Source organism: Orycteropus afer, unplaced genomic scaffold (assembly GCF_000298275.1).
Source record: "Orycteropus afer afer isolate SDZICR_OR568_19922 unplaced genomic scaffold, OryAfe1.0 scaffold00069, whole genome shotgun sequence".
In the NCBI taxonomy this organism is placed as follows: Eukaryota; Metazoa; Chordata; class Mammalia; order Tubulidentata; family Orycteropodidae; genus Orycteropus; species Orycteropus afer.
The window spans coordinates 11,032,105-11,054,601 of NW_006921656.1; the positions used below are offsets into that span (position 1 = coordinate 11,032,105).

General features: G+C 45.1%; 1 protein-coding gene across 1 annotated transcript in view; it reads left to right on the forward strand.

The window, feature by feature from the left end:
- The window catches only part of ADCY8 (adenylate cyclase 8), a 241,109-nt gene that overhangs the window by 119,945 nt on the left and 98,667 nt on the right, over positions 1–22,497 (forward strand). The window contains exons 5-6 of the mRNA XM_007940545.2: positions 5,410–5,537; positions 19,002–19,160. Coding sequence (XP_007938736.1) covers positions 5,410–5,537; positions 19,002–19,160 — 287 coding nt within the window. The remainder of the gene's footprint in view (positions 1–5,409; positions 5,538–19,001; positions 19,161–22,497) is intronic.

The following is a 22,497-nucleotide window of genomic DNA, read 5'->3' on the forward strand; positions in this document are numbered from 1 at the left end:
AAACCCACCAGCCACTCCTCGGAAGGAAGGTTGGGCAATCCTACTTCCGTAGTGATACTGCCTCAGAAACCCAAGGAGGGGTTGCTAAGAGTCGGGTTTGACTCGACGGCACATAACAACAACAACAACAGTGGTGTAGTGGTTAAGGCATTTGGCTGCTAACCAATAGGTCAGTGGTTCAAACCCACCAGACACTCTCCAGAAAAAGGTGATGCAGTTTATTTCTATCAAGACCCTTAGAAATCCTGTGGGGAAGTTCTACTCTGCCCTAAAATGTTCCTATGAGTCAGAATCAACTTCATGCCAGTGGATATAGTAGGGGGTATCTCCATATATGAGGAGCCACGGGTAGCACAATGGTTAAGCACTCTGTTGCTAACCAAAAGGTCAGTGATTCAAACCTACCAGCAGTTCCGCAAGAGAAAGATATGACAATCTGCTTCCAGGAAGATTTATAGCCTTGTAAACCCTGTGGAGCAACTCTGCTCTGTTCTACAGGGTGGCTATGAGTCAGTATCCGCTCGACGGCAGTGGGTTTTATCTTTATATTAGGCTTCATAAACTCTATGGATTTTTCCAAAATAATGTGAAAGCCATCAATATGTGAGGAAAAGGATTACAATAAGCCTAACTTGATAAAAATTTGTGAGATGACTCTTACCCTACTTTATTTTTCTTTTTATATATCTTTTTCCAAGAAGTCAGACTTCCTTAGTACAAACTTTCCAAAGTAGTGTCTGGTAGGGAAAAGTTGCTTAGATATTACTGCCAAGTCATCTGGCAGTTGATAGGGTTTGATCAGAACGATGTGTCTGCAATTGACAGAACTTGACAGATAAGAAGGCTGAAGAAAAGCCTTTATTGTTTGTGTGTGTGTGTGTGTGTGTGTGTATACGTACTGTTTACCCTAATGAACCCTGGTGGCACAGTAGTTAAGTCCCTACGGGGCATTCCAACTCTATCACATGAGGTCACTATGAGTCAGAATCGATTCAGTGACACATGATAACATCAACCATTTATTCTTGGCCGACAGTTTCAGAAGCTTGTTGGCTTTTTCTTAGGTCCACAAGATAAATGGGCCCTGGATATGAACATCTTTACTACATTGTTCATCTTCTGCCTCAGAGACCCCCAGTCTGCTTGCAAAACAGTTTCCCAGGTGCTCTGCCGCTCTGGACTTTGCCATCATTCCTGTAGTTTTGTGGGGAAATAATCAGGGAGCCCCAAAATCGGATCACTATGGTTTGAGTTCCATTTCTCCCTCTTGCTGTGACTGTCACTTCTTTAAGCCTGCTGTTTCTCAGCTGTAAAATACGCACAACTCAGAAGTGGTCATGAAGACCAAGTGAGATGAGGGCAATACATCCAACAGAGCCAGGCGCATAGTATGTGCACAATAAAACTGGTTCCTTCTTCCACTTAATTTTTTCCAAAGTGCTTTCGCCTTTATTTTCACAGGAAGGTCATTGTGTTAGACTGGGTTCTCTAGAGAAACAAAACCAGTAAAGCTTATATATATAGAGAGAGAGATTTATCTTAGGGAAATGGCTCACACACTTATAGAAGCTGGCAAGTCCAAAGTTCCTGGATCAAACATCAAGCTGGGGGCTTTTCCACATCAAGCTGGAGGCTTTTCCCGACTCTTGCAGCTGTAGGGGCTGAGGAGCTCAGAGCTGGCAGGCAGTACACCAGCCATTGACTCCAATGAATGACGAATCCAAGATCTCCAGGCTGAATGGTGGATTGTTCACTCATGGACAGTTGTAGGCAACACAGCAGAATCTCGATCCACAGAAGAATGTCTCCTCTTCCAGGATGTCCACAGATACACTGGAAGCAGGCCACATCCCTAGGGAAACTCCCTTTCAACAGATTGGCTGCTCAAAACATAGTCATCTGATCCCATCATGGGAACAACCACACCACAACAGCTCAAATCACACAGAATTGTGGTCCAGCCAAGTTGACACACAGCTCCAACTATCACAGTCATTGATTAGCTGTGAGTGCGAATTACATCTGGTCAGACAATCACTTTTAGCCAATGGATCTTGGGGGAGGCATGTACACTTCCTGTGCCAGTTTTTCATATCTGCACAACAGATGTGAGTCCTACCTGCCCTGCCTGTCCTAGGCTTACTGAGAGGCTCAAAGGAACAGTGAGAAGGCTACTTCCAGATGTTAGTGTCTTTATCTTTATAAATTGATGGCCAGGTTCCCCTATATCATTACACCTTAAAGATCATTTTGATTATTTTACCACTTGTCACATTGGAGAATTGAAACCCATCACACTTTAATGACTTATCCAAGCTCAAAGAGCTGGTTTACTGGACAAGAGTACACACATCTTGATTCTTGGGCCAAGACGTTTTTCTGCTGCACCCTTTCTCCTCACCCTTCCCTGTCACCAACAGAGAAGCAGATCCCAGCACTGGGTGTTTGACAGCAAAGACTACCATCAGCCTGAGTCACTCACAGCAGGCTCTGTTCCACAAGACCATTTGCAGATGAAGTCACTTGGCTGATTGAAATCAGCAGCCCCTGCCTCCCCACCTCAGTGTTCTTATCTGTAAAATTACCAAAAGGCCTTAGATCAGAGATTCCCAGATGCTGCTTCACAGGCAAATATTGGGACATATGAACTAGTGGGTGTGAGAGATGGAAAAATAAAAAAAAAAAGAGCAATGTAGGGAATTTTCACAATGGTAAAGTTCTTTAGTGTAAACAAACCAGTTATCATCCAGTCGGTTCTGACTCATGGGGGCTCCCTGTCTGTCCGAGTAGAACTGTCCTCTCTGGGTTTTCAGTCATTAGTTCCTGGCTGGTGCAAACAGTTTGTGTTCAACTACTAACCTACAAATGGGCAGTTCAAACCCACTCAGCAGCACCATGGAGGGAAAGTCTTCTGATCTACTTCTGGAAAGATGACAGCCAGAGACCCCATAGAGTAGTTCCCTTTGTAACACGTGGGTCGCCATGGATTGGAATCAACTCCCCAGCAATGCGTGTAGTCTGGATCCTTCAGAAGCAGCTCACCAGACCTTTCTTCCAAGGACCTCTGGACGCACTTGAACCTCCAGCCTTTCGGTTAGCAGCCCAGCGCATTAACTGTCTGCACCATCCAGGCACTCTTAGTGTAAATAATTTTCCTTTATTCTGAAAATATGTCTTCTAGTTTTGGGGTGTTACACATATTCTGTCATAAGGTGATGGGCATAGGAGGTGGTAGTTGAGCTGTTATTGTTATTGATTGTTGACAACTTTTTGGTCCTTCCTTGGCAAAAGACAATAATTATATACCCTATGATAATTCCTTGTCTATTTGATTCTTGAAAAATAAGTTTCTTATGCATTCCACTATACATATATATATTTAAAAAAAAAAAAAACAGACTGAGGGATTGTCAGAGGATACAATTTTTGTATTCTTTGAAGGAAGCACCAAAAATCCCTCAACAAACAACAAAAACATCTGCCAGACCAGTGGACAAGATCATGTCTAAGTTCCATTCTGGCCATGACCCTCAACAAGCCTTAGAAGAGGCCACCGAACATCTTGATCCTCCCTCACTGATCAGACCTTGTCTCCAGCTCTCTTGCAAAATTAGCTGCATGCAAGCAGCCAATACCAGCAACCACGGCTCCTAAAAATAGTCCTGGGCAGGCGGTAATGCCAGCAGGGCTCTGAAGATTCATCTGTGCTGACTGGGGAAGGTCGGCAGGGCCCCGAAGATGTGGTCCAGACGGGGAAGCACCAGAGCCAGTGCTGATTCTCTTTGCCTTGTATTTGTTTTGTATTGGGAGGCTGATTTCATTCGTTACCCAAGCATAATAGCTCAACTCCTGATGCAATTAGGAAAGCCACACAGCTCGGCAGTACAAAGACACTGAAGGCACTGCTGGCATCTCAACAGCCCCCTTCTGGTGGCAGCCACCCTCCTGTGACCCCCCAAGCCCTGCTCTCCCAGGGAGAAGCCCCTTCCCACAGAGCCACACCCCCCTAGTGCTTCGGGTCTAGAAGGCATCCCAGAAGTCATTCAGTCCAGCTCACCCATCCAAGGAAACCAAATGAGGTGTGAAGGAGCAAGGACTGGAGTCCGAACCATCATCAGACAGGCAGCACTGACTGCCAGGCCCCGCGCGAATGCTTCACGTGAATCACACTGTTTAATCCTCCCAACCGAGGAGGCAGACTCTCCAAAACCAAAACCAAACTCACTGCCGTTGAGTTGATTCTGACTCATAGAGACCCCCATTGGGTTTCCAAGACTGTAAATTCTCACAGAAGCAGACTGCCCCATCTTTCTTCCACAGAGCAGCTGGTAGGTTCAAAGCCAACCTTTCAGTTAGCAGCCAAATGCCTTAACCGCTACACCACCAGAGCTCCTTGAGGCAGACTCTACTATCCCCATTTTACAGATGCAGCAACTGAGGCTCAGAGGTTACGTGAATTACCCAAAGATGCACAGCAAGGCTGTGAGGGGTCTGGGCCTTAATTCTGGGCAGCCAGTGCTCTCAACCCCTGTGCTATACTCCCCCAGTTCTCCCTCCTGTAAACCCTACAACATGTCAAAAGCAAGCACCAACCATTTCCTTGGTGCTTGTAGCTCCTTGAGAATTTGTAAGAACAGTGTCCTCAAGATTATGACTCCACCATACTAACTACTGTGTCCTGCTTACCACCCGTGAGGTCGGATAGCAGACCCTCACAGCTTGTGAAGATGAACTCTGCTGTATGGTGCAGGTGCAGAGTGGCCATTAGGACTAGTCAGCCTTGTGTTCTCAACACTTGGGGACAATGCTGGGCTCATCACAGATGTATATTTGCTTTTTTCCAGTGAACAAGTATATGAATTAATTCACGAGTAAAAAGGTTATCAGGCATAGCCCCTCCTCCTAAGGTGCCAATGCCCTAGTTGAGAAGGAACTTACAATAGAGTTGAAATAACAGAGATCCCTAAGTCATCTTACATTTTTAAGTCCTGATTGTTGAACCAAAGAATGGAAAAGCTGTGAAGTTAAAGACACATTCTGAAAAGGAAGATGTCACAGGAGGCTAGACTAGGAAGGGACACTTTGAGTGAACTTACTGAATGCCCACTTTGTGCCCAGCCCATCAAGGAAACAGATGTACAGATCATAGAGCTAGGCCATGGCAGAGCCAAGATAGGGCCCTGTACTTGTCAATTTCAAGATCCAGTGCTTTTCCAAGACTCCACTGCATCTTCGAAACATTAGAGCATGCCCCAAACTTCCTAGGAAGACAGTAGAACTGGGCTTCAAGGATAGGTACTTCTGTTCCCAGAGTGCAGACACCTGACCTCTCCCCCTCATTCCCAAGACTTTCTGAAGCACCGACCCATCAGCTGACATGGTCCTTTCTCCTCCCACCCTTCCTTCCAGGAGCATCACTGTCTTCGCATTAAAATCCTGGGAGACTGCTACTACTGCGTTTCCGGCCTTCCTGAACCACGCCAGGATCATGCCCACTGCTGTGTTGAAATGGGCCTCAGCATGATTAAAACCATCAGGTAATTTGTTCCTGGTGCCCATGGTTGACTGCACCAGTAGGTGATGGCTTCCACTATGCCTGGGCCTTCAACATGCACAAGGGGAAAGAAACCAGCCCATCTCTCCTTTGTCCTAAATCATGTGTGTGTTGAAAGGGAGGCCCTTTCACTTTCACAAAAATTGTATCTCCCTTCATTCTCCCATGAGAACTGATGCACCTGCCAGCTTATTTTCTGATTCTTACCTCCCTTTCAATGATTTGTGCAACAAATTTGTATTGTAAATTTCCTTGTGGAGCTAGAGCAAGGAACAAGACAAACATGGTCCTTAGCCTTAGGGAGGTTACAGAGCAGGAGGAGAGATGAACACACAGTTTGAACATGGTGCAACCAGCTTTGTGATGAATCAGATCCAGGCTGCGAGGGGAGGGTCAAGGAGGAACAGCTAGTGCCATCCAAGGTGCTGGAGGAGCAGTTCTGGAGGTCGGTGTCTGCACGGTTTCCTGGAGGTGCAGTGAAGAGCTATAGAGGGAAGACGGCCCTGTCCAGGGCCCACGCTGTGCTGCAGTGGCAGCTGGTCAAGGCTGGGTGGGAAGGGCAGTGAGGAGTGGAGCACAGAGTGGGAAGCAGCCATGGTAAAGGTCGCACGTTATCCAATGGAAAACCATTGGAGGGCTGCCACCGGGACCAGCTCATGGATGTGGGACAAGTCTATTGCCTTTGGTCAGCATGTCTGACAACTAGAAGCTCATCAGGGGGGCGGAGTGATTGAGGTCAGAGAACCTGGAACTAGACTGTTGATGGCAAAGGGAGACAGGCCCAGTGTCCTCAGAGCTCCACTCGGGGCTACAAAGGAGTTGCAGAGCTTCCAAGCCTCACATCCTCACACAGCTGCAACAAAGGAAATGAAGAGGTGATATGCAGGACAGACAAGGAGTTCTGGTGACACAGTGGGTAAAGCATTTGACTGCTAACCAGAGGTCAGCAGTTCTAACCCACGAGCTGCTCCACAGGAGAAAGATGAGGCAGTCTGCTTCCGTAAAGGTTTATGGTCTTAGAAATCCTGTGGGGTAGTTCTCTTCTCTCCTATGGGGTTGATAGGAGTCAGAATTGACTTGATGGCAGTGGGTTTGGTTTTGGGTTTAATTTTTATCCAAGATGAGGATGTTTCATTGTTTGGAGGTGGTAACACTGTTTGTGGAACCACTGACATTAAAGAGCTCAATCTGAGTAAGTCCTCCTATGTTATCAGGCTCTTCTACTTACTGACAAATCCCTGATTTCATTCAGGTCAGAGGAATCTGTTAACTTCGGGAAAGATGATTTAGGCCAGCTAAGAAGAAGGCAGTGAGTCCCTAGATGACTCTAATGTTGTTGTTGTTGTTATGTGCCGTGGAGTCAGACCTGATTCATAGTGACCCCTTCTTGGGTTTCCGAGGCAGTATCACTACGGAAGTAGATTGCCCCATCTTCCTTCCGAGGAGTGGCTGGTGGGTTTGGACCACCAGCCTTCTGGTCAGCAGTCAAGTGCTAGCACTATGCTACCAGAGCTCCCTAGATGACTCTAATAGTTACCAAAAAAACCCTCAAACACCTACTACCATTGAGTCGATTCAGACTCATAGTGACCACTGTTGGGTTTCCAAGGTGGTAAATCTTCCCGGAAGTAGACTGCTCAGTCTTCCTTCCATGGAGTGGCTGGTGGTTTTGAAACTCCAGCCTTCTGGTTAGCAGTCAAATGCCTTAGGCACTGTGCCACCAGAGCTCCTTTCTAATAGTTAAGTACTTGGCTATTCACCAAAATGTTGGCCTTCAAGTTCACCCAGAGGCTCCTTGGAAAAAAGCCCAGGTGGTGTACTTCCAGGTGGTGTACTTCCAAAAGGTCACAGGCAGTGCAAACCCTGGGGAGCACAGTTCCACTCAGACACAGTGGGGTGGCCATAAGTCAGAGTCAACTTGACGGCATCTGATTTGTTGTTGTTTTTGTTTGTAAGAGGAGGGCACATAAGCTCCTCTCCAAACTGATCCTGCATCTTCCACTGCATAGATGCAGCACTGGTCACTGCTCCGTTCATATGACAATGGTCATCTCAACACCTGGTCTGCACCTACCCTCCTGATGAAGAGATCCAAAGATTAGAGCTCATTCTCATACCTTCTGTTGAGTTTTTGTAACACATGAAGGACTTGACAGGCATTATTTTATTTTACTTACTCCCACTCTATGAAGGAGGCACAAGAATCCCCTTTGCAATGGGGCAACTGAGCCTTAAAGGGGTTAAGGAACTCATCAGGGTCACACAGACAATAAATCATGATCCAGAGACCCAGAGATCTGTCGGATTCCAGAGCTATAGAACCCGTCTCTGTTTTGTCATTTACTAGCTTTGTGACTTAGGTCACCAGCTCCAAATCTCAGATAGCTGCTATTTCATGAGCTGTAATTCATATTCTGGGAGCTCTGGTAGTATAGTGCCTAATGCACTTGACTGTGAGTTGGGTCCAACTCAACGGCACATAACAATTCATATTCTACGTTGACTTTTCTTTCTTTCACTGTGGATGCTTAACCACAGTGATGCTGTAAGATGCATCTAAGAGACTCAGGGACCTCAAGCCTTCTCTCTCCCCACACTTCCACTTTCCCTTTCTTTCCTTCCTACAATCTTCCTTTCTCTCTCCTTCCTCCTAGCTCCTGCTCTCGCTTGGTTTTCTTTCCAGAAATAACATGTCCACTCTCACAGTCCTTCTTCCTGCTTGCTAACTGACAGAGGCCGTGTTTTCTGCCCCGATCTTGGAGGCAGTGTGGTCAAGAAGTGAGCACAGGTTTTGGGGTCAGACAGACCTGGGGTTCAGTCCTACTTGCATCAATACTGGATGTGTGACCTTGGCAAGTAACTGAACCTCTGCAATTCAATTTCCCCATACAGATCGGGCATACATAACATTATCCACCTGGAGGGTGATTGTGAGGCTAAAGGGAGATGTTTTCCACACTGAAGTGGCCCAGAACAAGCTTCATTCAGGAGTCAGTACTGTTATTCCTGTTACCATGTGTATGTCCAGATCTTGACTTTACTGCCCTCTGCTGGGAATACCACAGACTTAGCAAGTTGAAAGTTGAATTTACAAGTACGAGAATGCTCCACTCAACTTTCTTCTTTGCTGTTTGCACTCCATTTGTCAGGGAAGATAGGTCCCTGCTCTGTGTTGGCGATTCTGCCTTCTTCTCTTGGCAGAGAAAAAGAGAAACAATTATAATGGACAAGATCTGCAATCCTTTAGCACAACAATCACCAAACCCCCCACAGCTGGTTACTCTTGGTTCCAAAGCTAGAGGAGGGGGGTCTTCCTGCCATGGTCATGCTCTGGGATGACAAGGTGAGGGTGAGCCCTGAAGGCTGTGCTCCTACTCAGAGCTGCATGTGTCCGCATCCCTGGGTTATGCTCAGAACACCCTCCTTGGAAAGAAAACATACAAAAACTATGCACGTTTGATATGTCAGGCAATATGCTAGCCGTTTGAACTTCATCATCTCATTGAATCTCATACCAATCTTATCCAAGTGGATATTTTGTTTTCACTTATTTTCCTGACATGAAAGTTGAAGTTCAGAGAAGTGATTTACCCAGGATTCACATCCAGGTGTATCTTCTTACTTTCAAAGTCCATTTTCTTGAGATACACTGTGCTCTGTCCCTTCAAAATGCAAGTAACAAGCACACATGTTAAAACAAACATTTTAGGTCATGTCTCTAAAGTAATGCTGCCCCTTTGTGTGACTCATGATAAATAATCTGCCATGTGGTATGCTGGACAAGAAAGGTCTGAGGCAGCTGGATACCCTTGGACAAGTTCATTAACTTCACCCACTGTTTGCTGTCGTTAGTTGCCATTGAGGCATCCAGCTCATGGTGACCTTACGTATAACAGTCTTGAGCCATCTCCGTGATCATTGGTAGATCTGAGTGCACCGGTGTGGCTATTGTGTCAGTCCTTCTCATTGAACGTTTCCTTTGTTTTTACTGACCCTCTACTTCACCAAATATGATATCCTTTTCTAGAAATTGTTTTTTCCTGATGATGTGTCCAAAGCAAGCCAAAGTCTCACCGTCCTGATTTCTAAGGGGCATGCTAAAGAGGAGAATTTCGGTGTTAGTTTCTGTGTCCCAAAGCCTTCCAGTACCTTTCCATCAGCAGAACTCATGCGCCCATAGTGCCAGCAGTCTGCCTTTGGAGAGAAGCACTTAAGCCTCTATCATATCTTAGAAAAATATACAGTTGTCAGTCTCATCATCCCATCTGTCCTCATGGGAAGGAAGATCTTTGATAGCAATTAAACATGCATCATGCCTTGTTCTGATGGATAGCTCTGAAGATCCCCCATAAAACTAAGGAAAGGGATTGTGAAAAAGAGTAGAGCAAGGTAAGAATTTCTAGTACTTTCCTAGGAAGCGTATGATAAAAATCCACTCCTTCACCCTGCTAGGGCCAAGTACACAGGTGGAGAAAGACTGGAATTGCCCATTCCACTGTTGCCCCGTCCCCTCCAGGGACGTGACAGATCCTTCCTCTAGGTCCTTCAGAGAGAGGACCCTAAGAGTTCCACCTTAGAATGGCCCTTCTGATCAGCATTTGGTATAATTAAGGCTGAGAGACTTCTAAGCCATTACTATGGACACTTGAGGGTTTTGCCTGAAAACTAGGATGACTCTTGTGATAATACTTTAACCGGTTTTAACAGAGGCAAGAGGCCAAGACACAGAAGATGTGGGATCTTGTACCAGCTCTAAAACTAAGTAGGTGTGTGAAACTTCTTCTGGCAGTCAATCAGTGGGTCAACCAGCAGATATTTTTTTGAGCTCCTCCCATGTGCCAGGCACTGTGCTAAGCCCTGGGGATGGAGTGATGACCACATCACATTGGGGACCTTCTCTTGACCACGGGTGTCCAGTAGGAAGGTCACTTGGACAAGTGCCTATAAAATGAGTGAATTTGGCCAGACCAGCTCTGAAGTCCCTGCCAGTTCTGAAAAGCTATGATTTACCAACCATTTAACAATCAAGTTTCAGAAGCAAAATTTTCCAGACACTTTCCACAGGAGTTGGTATCTTGAGCATAAGCAGAAAATATGCTACAGATTTGCAAAAGAAAGGAACATCTATTATTAAAATGCTTTAAGATACTCAGAGCATCGTCATTGCTCTTTTTGGACAGGACCTTGCCCTTTGTGACTTTTTTAAATTCAATTTAAGTCTCCTTTCTGGATTCTTACAGCGGGACAGCGAGAAGTGAGATTGAATAGACTGAAATGACTCAAGGCCTTTCTCCCACTAGTTTATTAAGGACTGCTTTTACTCCTTCAGAATAAGACCATTTCATGGCATTTTTTAACTGCATGAGTCAGAGTCTATTAATATATGAACAACTCCTGGATTATAATGTAGGTGACTTTAGGTCCAGCACTCATTCTTCCAGTTAACAAGAAAGCATTGTGCAGAGGAATGAACAGGAGCTGTGGAGCTGGTTAGATATCCAACTATCATTTATACAAGGTGGAATTTTATATTTAGCCCAGAGGCACTTGTTCCAAATGGAAAACTACATAGAAGCCATAAAGTCTAGAAATATACATAATATCATAGTGCATGTATTATAATGTAATATCAATAAAGCATTTACTGACCAGTGTCTCCAGATTTTATAGCCACCCTGTATATTTTGTGCAAGATAGATCTCTGCTTGAGGTATTAGCATCTCTCCTTGAATGTTCCTCTTTCTGGCATTTCCTGTGTTAAGAGCCCAGCACTCATCCTCAGATAGCAAAAGGATGTGTAGAGGCTGGTCCTCTGAAGGTGAGATGGCCTTTGGATCTTGAGTGTCCAAATCCCAGAAACCCCAATAGTTCATTTGTTTGGGTGAGATTTATAATTTTTGCAGACTGCCAAGTCCACACTCAAAGTGACCCTGGTCCCTTGTGTGCTGATCAGACCAAAAAACTGTTGCAAATTCTCCTCCAATCATAAGGCAGCCGGGACAGGGTGACCAAATCAAGAAAGGTTGGGGTTACCTGCTGCCAGTTCAGCAGGTTTCACGAGTGGGCAAGAGTCAAGACAATCAAAAGTGCAACTGTGAGTGAGACACGTGGCCATGCTTTTTATCCGTTACTGAAGTATCCCCACCCTAGGGTTTTGTTTGGTTTTGTGACCAAGAACCAAAACTTTTTTCCTGGAAACAAAGCCATGAAAAATGTACGATCCCAGCCATTAAGAATGGCAATATCACATTTGTGTGCACCTGCATTTTGTGTGCATGTGTGTGTATTAAGTATGTAAAGTAGGTCTTGGTGATTAGTACAGTTATGAATCCAGACATCAGTGTTAGTGCACAGAATATCTATGGCAGGGAGAAGAAGCAGAAGAGGCTGGGCAGATCATTCGTGACCTTGAAGGACATGCTTGGGCTTTATCCCACAGGCAATGTGAAGCCACTGACATTTCAAGTAGAGAAGCCACATGGTCCAGTCTGAGCATCGTAAAGATAACTCTGCAGATGGATAACTCTCTCCAGCTGCTTCTGGATGAGAGGATGCAGGAGCTGAGAGGAAGGAAGCTGGCTGGGGAAGGGAAAGAGGAGAGGGGGCTACAGACAGGAGTAGAGCAGTGGCTGTCAAATAGAGAGGAATGAGGATGATAACGGCCAAACCTGAAACCCTGAGGATCCCCCAAGGGATAATGCGTGACATACCAAAAAGCAACAACCAAACTCACTGCCATCGAGTCGATTCCAGCGCATAGCAATCCCCTTTGAGTTTCCGGGGCAGTAAATCTTTATGGAAATAGATTACCCAGTCTTCCTTCGGTGAAGTGGCTGGTGGGTTTAAACCACCAACCTTCTGGTTAGCAGTCAAATGCCTAAGGCACTGCACCACTAGTGCTCCTTAACATGTGGCCTAGATGGCTTGGTTAAACCAAACATTTGTCATTACAGTTAGCTTATTTATCAATGGACACGTCTCCAGATGTGAAGACAGAGTTCCACTTTATTAAACATATACTTTGTTTCTGTGTGAGATGAAGGCAAGTATTCTTGAAAGAATGACTGTATTCCACAAGAAGACTTAGAAGAACAAGATGAGAAGAACAGAATGACTACAGGACCTACGGTCTGCACACCCGGTCTGTTTCTGGTCTCCTTGTTATTAGATGTGTGGCAATGGCCAAGTGACATAACTTCTCAGAGCCTCCATGGTCTCTTCCATAAACGGGAGAGCCTAAGAACCCAACTTCAGAGTGCTATTTTCAAAATCTGAATAGATAACCTGGATGTTGCCACCAAAGAAATATTTTTTAATAGACTCTTAATTAGAGCTGAGTTTGGACACTGGAGAATAAGTTACAGAATCCTATTTCTTTCTCATGGCTTCTATTCAGTTCCATGAAAATAATGATAGCAGTTAGGGTTTACGGGACACCTATTAAGTACAAAACACTGATGTAAATGTTTTACATGTGCAAGTTCATAAAGTCCTTATAACAATTCTCAGAGGCAGATGGAGGTGGTGGAAAACTAGTTATGGCAAAAACCCTTGTTAAAGTGTTTAAAAGCAGAGGTGTCACTTTGAAAACTAAGGTGTGCCTGACCCAAGCCATGGTATTTTCAGTAGCCTCATGCACGTGAGAGCTGACAGTGAAAAAGGAAGCTCACAGAAGAACTGAAGCATTTGCTCATGAAGCCGGCAAAGAATACTGAATGTCCCACGGACTGCCAGAAGTACAAATCAATCTATCCCAGAAGAAGTGCAGCTAGAATGCTCCTTGGAAGTGAGAACGGCCAGACTTTGTCTCACCTACAGTGTTGTCAGAAGCAACCATTCTCTGGAGAAGGATGTCATGCTTGGTGAAGTGGAGGGTCAGCAAACCAGGAGAAGACCCTCCATGAGATGGATTGACACAGTGGTTGCAAGGATGGGCTCAAGCATGACAATGACAGTGAGAATGGAGCCGGACTGGGCAGTGTTTTGTTCTGTTGTACACAGGGTTGCCATGAGTCAGAACCGGCCTGACAGCACCTACCAATACAGCACGGCCAAGCACTGACCAGTCAGAATCATCCAGAGCAGCCAATCACTGTGGGTGTTCGCTATAAACAGCCAGGACAGCTGAACTGGCACATGGTAAGAAATAGGAGCTCCAGAGGTAGGCCTCTGTTCTTCCTACCTCCCCAGTGGGGGAGCTGGGGTTTACAGAGGTTGGGCAGTTGTCCAAGATCATACAGAATGGGGTACCAATCTGGAACCATCTGATTCCAAAACCATTCATCTGGACCGTTATGATCTACTTACTGCCTCCTGACTCCAGATTTGCGCATTTGCTTCTGATGCCTGAAATCTACCATCAACACCCAAAGACCAAAGTATAGCCTTCGAGATCCCACAGAAATCCCAACTAAGTTAGCGTAACTAGTGTTCATAGGAAGGAAAGTCAGCAAACATTGAAGAATAACAAGATAACGAGCCACAATCAAGAGAGAGCGCTAGTAGCACAATGGTTAAACTCTTGGCTGCTAACCAAAAGGTTGGCAGTTCGAACCCACCAGCAATTCTATGGAAGAAAAGACCTGGCAATCTGTTTGCATAAAGATTTCAGCCTAGAAACCCTGAGACAGTTCTGCTCTATCCTATAGGGTTTCTGTGAGGCAGAACCGACTCGACAGTACACCATAACAACAATTGAGAGGGCCACATAATAAATCCATTCTATCAGAAATACTTGATTTGGGAAACATGCCATTAGATGGATGAATGGCCAAAAATGAATGTACCTTATTTCTAATAAAACATTTAATACCATCTCATGCATGTCTGTTCATAAAACAAAATCAATTAAAATTGGCTTAGATAACATGTCTATTGCATAGATTGTAAAGTGGCTCCAGGTGCCTGTGTTTCACGTATCCTGTGTCTATTCTGGGAGACTTGATAGCAGACAGACACTGAGTTGATTATGGGCTCTGCTGCATGCAGTATCTTTATTAATGATTTATAAAAGCTTCCTTGATGAATCTTAATGAAAATTGCCAAGTCTGGTCTTACAGTGCAGTTGCTAAAAAGTCTTAAGAATGACACCAGAATGCCAAGTGAGAACTGGCTTGTCTGCGGCCGCTCATGAGAACAAAGGTCTTAATCTTTGTGGCAGGGTTCCCCTGCCAATCGATGTGGCAGAACAAGGAAGGAAAACCGCGAGTTCTCCCGCCATTTTCACTTGAGGCCGAATGCCCAGGCCTGTGCGCGCTTCTCAGCCTCGCTCCCTTTTTCTTTCTTTCTTAAATGTCCTATTCTTCCTTCTTCTCCCTCCTCCTCCTTCCTTCCTCTCTGTCCCTTCTTTCCTTCCTTCTCTTTCTTCTTCTTTTCTCACTGTTTGTGTTTTTCTTTCTTTCCCCTTAAAGTCCCTGTGTTATTTTTCCTAAGATTGTGTGGCTTAAAACAACAGAAACGTATTGCCGCACGGTTCTGAAGGCTGGACGTTCGAATTCAGAGGGCGGGACTGTGCCTTCTCTGGAGAAGACCCTTCCTTGTCTCGCCCAGGTTCTGGGGCCCTAGGTCCCTTGCTTCCAGGCAGCATAACTCTGATCTCTGCCTCCATCCGGACGTATCTCCCTTCCCTGTGAGTGTCGGTCTGCAGTCTGCGACTCTCCTCTTTTCATAAGGACATCAGTCGTAAAGAGATAGGGCTCTCCCTACCCCAACAGGACTCCATGGTAATTAAGCACATCAGCTAAAATCCTATTCCCGAGTGATGTCACCTTCACAGCTACTGGGGTGAGGACTTTAACCTAGCCTTTGGGGGCACACAATTCAGCCCATCACAGCCCCCTACCCCGTCCCATTTTACTCATCCTTAAACACAGCTTCACAAGCACGCCTCTAAAAGAGGCAGTTATTAGCGCTGTCTTCAGGCCATGAGCAAGGTTTTTTAAGTGTGGTGAAATGTACATATATAACAAGGCCTCTGCCCTGTGCCATGTCCCCATGTACAGTTCCGTCACGTTATTTGCATTTCCACGTTGTGCAGCTTCTCTCCTGTCCGTTTCCTGGTTTTTCATCCCCCTTAACTCGGGACCTCTTACACGTACCTCCCTGTTTCCCCTCCCCTCTGCCCCTGATAACCATTATCAAACTTTGGTCTCTAAGCAAGGATTTTTTCCCCCCAAGATTGTTAGCAATGGTAAAAATTGGGTGTTTCTAGTAACAGTAGTTGATGAAGCAACTATTGCCTGAATCTCCACCATGTCCCAGGTGCTTTACTGAATGATTTTCTTATTTGCCTCACTTAATTCTGACCACAGCCCTGTGAGGAAATTATTACTCTCCTCATGTTTCAGATGAGGAAAGTGAAGCTGTGGTGGGATGAACGGCTTCCTACCAAGGGCACACAGCCGGCGATAAGAGGCCGAGTGAAGACCTGATTACGCAAACCAGGGAAATGGCTAGATAAATTCTGCTGTATCTTCAAAATAGACAAAGGAGTAGCCATCAAGCATCATGGTTTACATTAACATTCAATAGCATAAGCAATTGCTCATGAGTGTGAAGAAGTTTACCTAATGGAGTATATGTACACACATGTATTTAGGGCAACATGAGATCTGGTAGCACAGTGGCTAAAGCTTTCGGCTACTAACCCAAAGATCGGCCGTTCAAACCCACCAGCCACTCTGTCCGAGAAAGATGAGGCAGTCTGCTTCTGTAAGGACTTACAGCTTTGCAAACCCTATGGGGCAGTTCCACTCTGCCATTTACAGTCACGATGAGTCAGAATCAACTCAGCAGCAAGGTTAGTTCTTTTCTTAACTAGTCTTCCCAGGAGCAGATCACCATGCCTTTCTCCCACTGACCCTTGGTGATACACAAAGAGAAGCAGCTGTTGTTGTTGATATGTGCCATGGAGTTGGACCGGACTCATAGTGACTGCTTCTTGGGTTTCCTAGATGGTATCACTACGGAAGTAGATTGCCCAACCTTCCTTCCCAGGAGTGGCTGGTGGGTTTGAACCACCAGCCTTCTGGTTAGCAGTCAAGTGCCTTAGGCACTATACTACCACAGCTCCTAACATTCCCATTTTACAGAGGGAACTGGGGAGGGTGCGTATGTCACCTGCGGTGGCTCCCACAGCCAGTAGGAGGTAGAACCAGCAGGCGGCTCCAGCCTCCGGAGACGGGGTGCTTTCCGCCCATGGCACCAGGCTGCTGCTCTGCAGGGGCCCCACCTATTTATTTAACGGTGAGGAGACTCTTAATTCACAGACGATGCTTGCCTCCCCTCAAGAAGAGATCATGAAGTACATCATGGGTGTTTGTGGTTCTATACAACCACAGGGTGACCTTTCCAAACAGGACTGACATCAATTATTTGTCACTTTTGCATAGTTTCAGCCCTAGGTTTGATTTACATTAACTCACAGGGATAGCAAAAGGAAAAAAGAAAAAGAAACACACAGGGCAGTGAAGAAATTTTAAGTCTTCTTGTTACAATTTAGGGGGGAAAAAAATCAAAATGTTTCTTCATTAAGATGCTCCAGTGGGTTCTCTGAATAATGTAATTACCTAATGACATTAGCACAGTGTGCTGTTTAATAATCCCTCCCAATTACTGGCAGAGCACTTTAACATCCATTATCTCCCTCGAGGCTCACAACGGAGACCAGTCAGGTGAAGCCTTATTTCACAGCCCTGAAAGCTCAGGGGTGGATTAAGCTGTTGGCCCAGGGTCACGCCCAGAACCTGTGCTCCAGAGAGCAGCCGGGTTTGCTGTAGAATCACTCGTTGTGTGCCCTCAGCTAGTGTGCACACCAGCTTTGTGACTTGTGGTGAAGGGTCATCACTGCCCCGGGGTTTAAAGGCTGTAATGTTGACGGAAGCAGATGGCCACTTCTTTCTCCCAAACAGAGCTGAATACCCACCTTATGAAGCAGATAGATTCTGCAGCCAGATTTGCGCCCCTGCCTGTGTTTTCTAAGTTACAGCACTACTCGGTTATGCCAACGTTTTGGGTAAATCTAGCTAGTCAACTGTCATTTTCCTTGATGTCCGTCAGCTATTCTCACAAGCTCATTAGAAGGCGATTCGTTTTTATGTTTTTAACAAATGGGTTCAAAATGCACCAAACTCTTCATTTGAAGATTTTCAACAGGTTAGGGAATACTGCAGCTCGGAGACTTTCCTGGGCAGCGAGCGTAACTGAGGCTCAACAACCAATGCAACCTCAGGTGGAAGCAGTTCCAAACTTCCCTTTGCAAAAGGTTCCCTTCAGAGTGTGAATTTCCTTTGAAATGCAAGTCCTTTCTCACTTATTGTTAAACTGTGATCTTGAGCTTGAAGAAACAAATTAAGCTAGTTTGGTTTTGTTTTTTCTTTTTGCTTTCAAAATATTTGCTAGAGAGACTATTAGTGGCAAGCAGTTATCACAGAAAAGTCAGCAAATTTGAAACACCATTTGTCAAAGAAAAAAATGAATAAATCATGTTTTTAAGTTTGACAGCTCTTTTAAGCATTTTCAAGCGAAATAGTCACTGGATTTCTTTGTGCCAGTGAAGCCTTTTCTAGCAGTTGCTCCACGGTTTCTGAGTTTACATTCTGCCCTTTGAATTTTTAGGTTTATGAAACTACCTATAATAAATGACATCATTTAACCCATAAACATGAATTGTTTAAAATCCTCTGAAAGTGGGTAGGGAAACCGCTGCTAAAAAAACCTTCCTCTTACCTCTAGATGCCTCCGCCATGTTGACAGTCAGGGGATGGTCCTACGTGGACCCTGTAAGGTTTCTAAGGTCATCTCAAAGATCTAATTTTGGTAACACCATTCTAAGATACAAAAGCAAAACTGTGAATGGAAGTCCTAACACTTTCTTCCTGCACTGCAGTGGTCACTCTACTTTGGAACACTGCTCAAAAGGGTAGAAAATCAGTGAAGAGTTTTAAACAAGGAAGAAATGGGTGACATGGTCCCATCTGTGTTTAGAAAGAGCCTCTAGAAGCGCTATGGAGCATGGGCCGGATGGAGGACAGGCTGAGGCAGGAGGCTAAGGCTGAATTGGGGTGTTGGCAGGAGGAATGGAGAGAAGGGAACAGGATAAAAATATACAAAGGTTGGAGATGGAGTGTAAGATCACATTCAGAATAATCCAGGTTTATGTACTTCTGGGTCAAAAAAGATGCTAGTGCCATCCCCTGAGACAAGGGATGCATACAATAAGCACATTTGGGGAGAAAGATGACAAGGATCCTTAAAAGTTCAGATAAAATGCTGGGACATTCAATAGAGGAAGATAATCAGGAAATCCAAGAAGGCAGCATGGAGGAGGTGGCATCTGAATGGGCAGGAGAACTGATGGAGAGGAAGTAGGCAAGATCAGGCTGCGACCAGGGGCCCAGGATGCCCCCTCTGGCCCTCCTCATGGGTCTGCATTCCCCTCTCTTGACAGGTATGTACGGTCGAGGACAAAGCATGATGTCGATATGCGGATTGGAATCCACTCGGGCTCAGTGCTGTGTGGCGTGCTGGGCCTGCGGAAGTGGCAGTTTGATGTCTGGTCTTGGGATGTGGACATTGCAAACAAACTCGAATCTGGAGGAATCCCTGGGTAAGTCAGAGCTTCTTTCTGACAGTGAGTTTTCCTTTGCAGAATTAAGAGCTACAGAGTCAAGAAGCCATTATCTGGAAGGAGACAAGACAGTGAGGCATCAAGGAAATACTGAGCCTAAAAGTCTAAGGAAATCCATCATAGGCAATGGAAATGGGAGGCTGTCATTTAGCTGTTCTGGTCTTAGCTCTGCGTAGCATTGATTCTTAGACCTGTACATTAGAATTACCAGAGGGGCATTTAAAAATTGCTGGTGGCTCCTTGGAACGATCAGTCATGGGAGAACAAAAGGACAGTGTTTGCAAAGGGAGACGCTCAGGAGGCAGGAGTGCGTGAGAGGGAAGGACACAGGGAAGAGGTAACTACAGGGAGGAAGTGGGAAGAGAGCTGTTACACTGTGGGGAACTGCAGTCAATGTCATGAAACAACATGTGTATGAACTGTTCTATGGAAAATGAATTTCCTCTGTCAACTTTCACCTAAATCACAATGAAAATTTAAAAAACCAACCAACCAACCCTACTGGTGGCCAGATTCCATGCTGGTCTCAATCCAGCACTCACACACTCACACATAACATAATCTGTGTAGGCTGGCCCAAACATGTAACTATACATATATATGTAGTTTTGTAGATATGAATATGTATACACACACACACACACATCCTTAAAGCAATTCTAATGAACAGCCAGCATTAAGATCTACTGACCTCCAAATAACCTTAGGCTCAACTAAGGAAATCTAGGACCCTCAGCCCTCCTTGAAAACTCAGCCCTCCAAATTTATCTGGGAAAATCCAATGAGTATAGAATCTCCAAAGATACTGGGGGGAGGGGCGAGCCCCACTGCCATCAAGTCAATTCCAACTCGTAGCAACCCTACAGAGTAGAACTGCCCCAGGGATTTCCAAGGCTATAAATCTTTACTGTAGCAGACTGTGTCATCTTTCTACCATAAAGCAACTGGTGGGTTCAAATCACCAACCTTTTGGTTAGCAGCCAAATGCCTTACCAAAGGTAGTAGTGGCCTGGAGTCAAACCAAACTATGCTCACAGCCATCAGGTTGATTCCAACTCATAGTGACCCACATTGGGTTTCCAAGAAGGAGAAGCAGATTGCCCCACCTTTCTTCCATGGAGTGGCTGGTGAGTTTGAACCACTGACCTTTTGGTTAGCAGCCAAAGGCTTTAACCACTACACCACCAGAGTTCCTTAGTAGCTTGGAAAGGCTCACTGGACTCTGAAGAATGGTATTAACATTCTGTTTATATATTGGGCCTAGCAAGATCTCAGATACATGTGAGCCAGTGAGGAATTGCACTGACTTTCTGTAGAGTGTCCCTCTGTCTCTGAGAGATGACAGATAGGTAGTGCAGTGTAGTAAATTATATAGTGTGGCTTTTCTAGTCATAAGTGTTTATAAACTCCATGGTGGAATTTGCCATGAGCAACTGAGTAGCTCCTAATTGTTAAAGTTATCCACCTGAGGTATTTCTCTTGACAGTGGCACTAAGCAATCTTCTAGGAAGTTCTCTCTCTCTCAGGTGTATAGAATTCTGATGTTGGGATTGGTTAGTTTGGCACTCTGCCACACTCAAAAGGAGCCCTCCTGGAGGCAGAAGGGAGAGACACAAGAGACACACACTGCTGAGAGAGACTGAGAGAGACTGTTGGCTGAGAAATGGTGGGCTATGAGAGACTGAGTGCATTTCTGAACTTGAAATGTAGCCTGTTGCTTCCCTGATAAAACCCATAATCTGTGAGTTCTGTGTGGCCACTGCAGCGAATTATGGAAACCAGCAGAGGTGGTGGGTGCTGTAGGAGGAGCAGTTGGTGAAAGGGCTGGAGGGAGGCAGCATGTCTGGCCTAGCAGGGATAGGCCTTGGGCTTCTGATGGTGATTCTGTTTTCCTCTTGTGGGGTTAGAGGAGGTCAGGAGATGTGGCCTCCTTGCCCCTTTGGTTGGTAGATAGATAGATAGATAGATAGATACACGATAGATAAAGAGATAAAGAGAGCAAAGGAGAAAGACAGCTAGCATGAACAGCTCACAGACAGAGCACTTACACGTTCTTCTCCCTACCTACCAATCTTGCCTTTGGATGCAAGTTCTCTATCTACCATCATTCCTTGCTAGTTATATATAATGTTGGATAATATGATACCATGAGGGGAAAGAAAGAACTTCAGGAGGTAGAATCAGAGCAACTAGGTACTGCAGACTGCCTGTCCAGAGCTGGGTTACCTTTAGCAAGTGATGTGAGGCACATACAACACCCGGCCTGTCTTTGTAGGACTAACTTTGGCTTTCACAGCCACATCTGTGCTATCTCAGGTCATTACTTAACTTCTCTGAGTCTCACTTTCCTCGATACAAAAAGAGAAATGTTAACACTTATGTCCCTCCTCCATGAGAGTTTGTTTTCTCATCTGCCAGATGGGTGCAGTGCACCTCACAGATGTCTTCTAAAGACCATCAGGGCAAAGGGTACGAAGCCCTTTGCTAATTGGTGCAGAGATATGCCATGTGGTTACTATTATTAGAGGGACCCTCACATCCTCGCTATATGAGGTATGTCACTCTGCTTACCATGCAGTCATGGAACTAAGGTAAGCCTGACATGTCACCACTGGGTCTCTATATCCTCAAGTTCTTTGAGATTTTCCTGCAAGTAGCTACCAATTGACTGCTAACCAGAAGGCTGGCAGTTCAAACCCACCAGCCACTCCTCAGAAGGAAGGTTGGGCAATCTACTTCCATAGGGATACCCACAGAAACCCAAGGAGGAGTCGCTATGAGTCGGGTCTGACTCAATGGCACATAACAACAACAACAAAAGCTACCAATTGAGTTCATGCAAAACAGACAACTGATCCATCTATGATTCTGAGTCTGTGTCTTAAAAGTATAGCTGAATGGGGAATTACCCATATACTCATTAGATTCCCTTTGTATCTGTTACCCATTACATTAACATGGATAATATTGGATAACACAGATGACGTTGAATATTATGGGTAATAGAGAATTATCCATATCCCCAATAAATGCCCTTTGCAAGTCCTAGAACCTAGTTTTGAGAGTTTGAGATGCTACTTTGACATCTAGAACGTTAGTGAAAGAACATTAGCTAATGTTCTTATAACAGAAGACTGAGTCATGAGTTTGAACCATGGGTTTACACTCACCAGTTATGAAAGTAGAGCCAAGTGTCTTGATCTCTCCACCCAGTCCCTTCATTGTTAAATTGGGCTGAAAACATTATCAAACCTCAAAACAAAAGTTGGTTTTAAATGAGATTGTGTTTATGAAGCACTGAATCTATCTTCTCCAC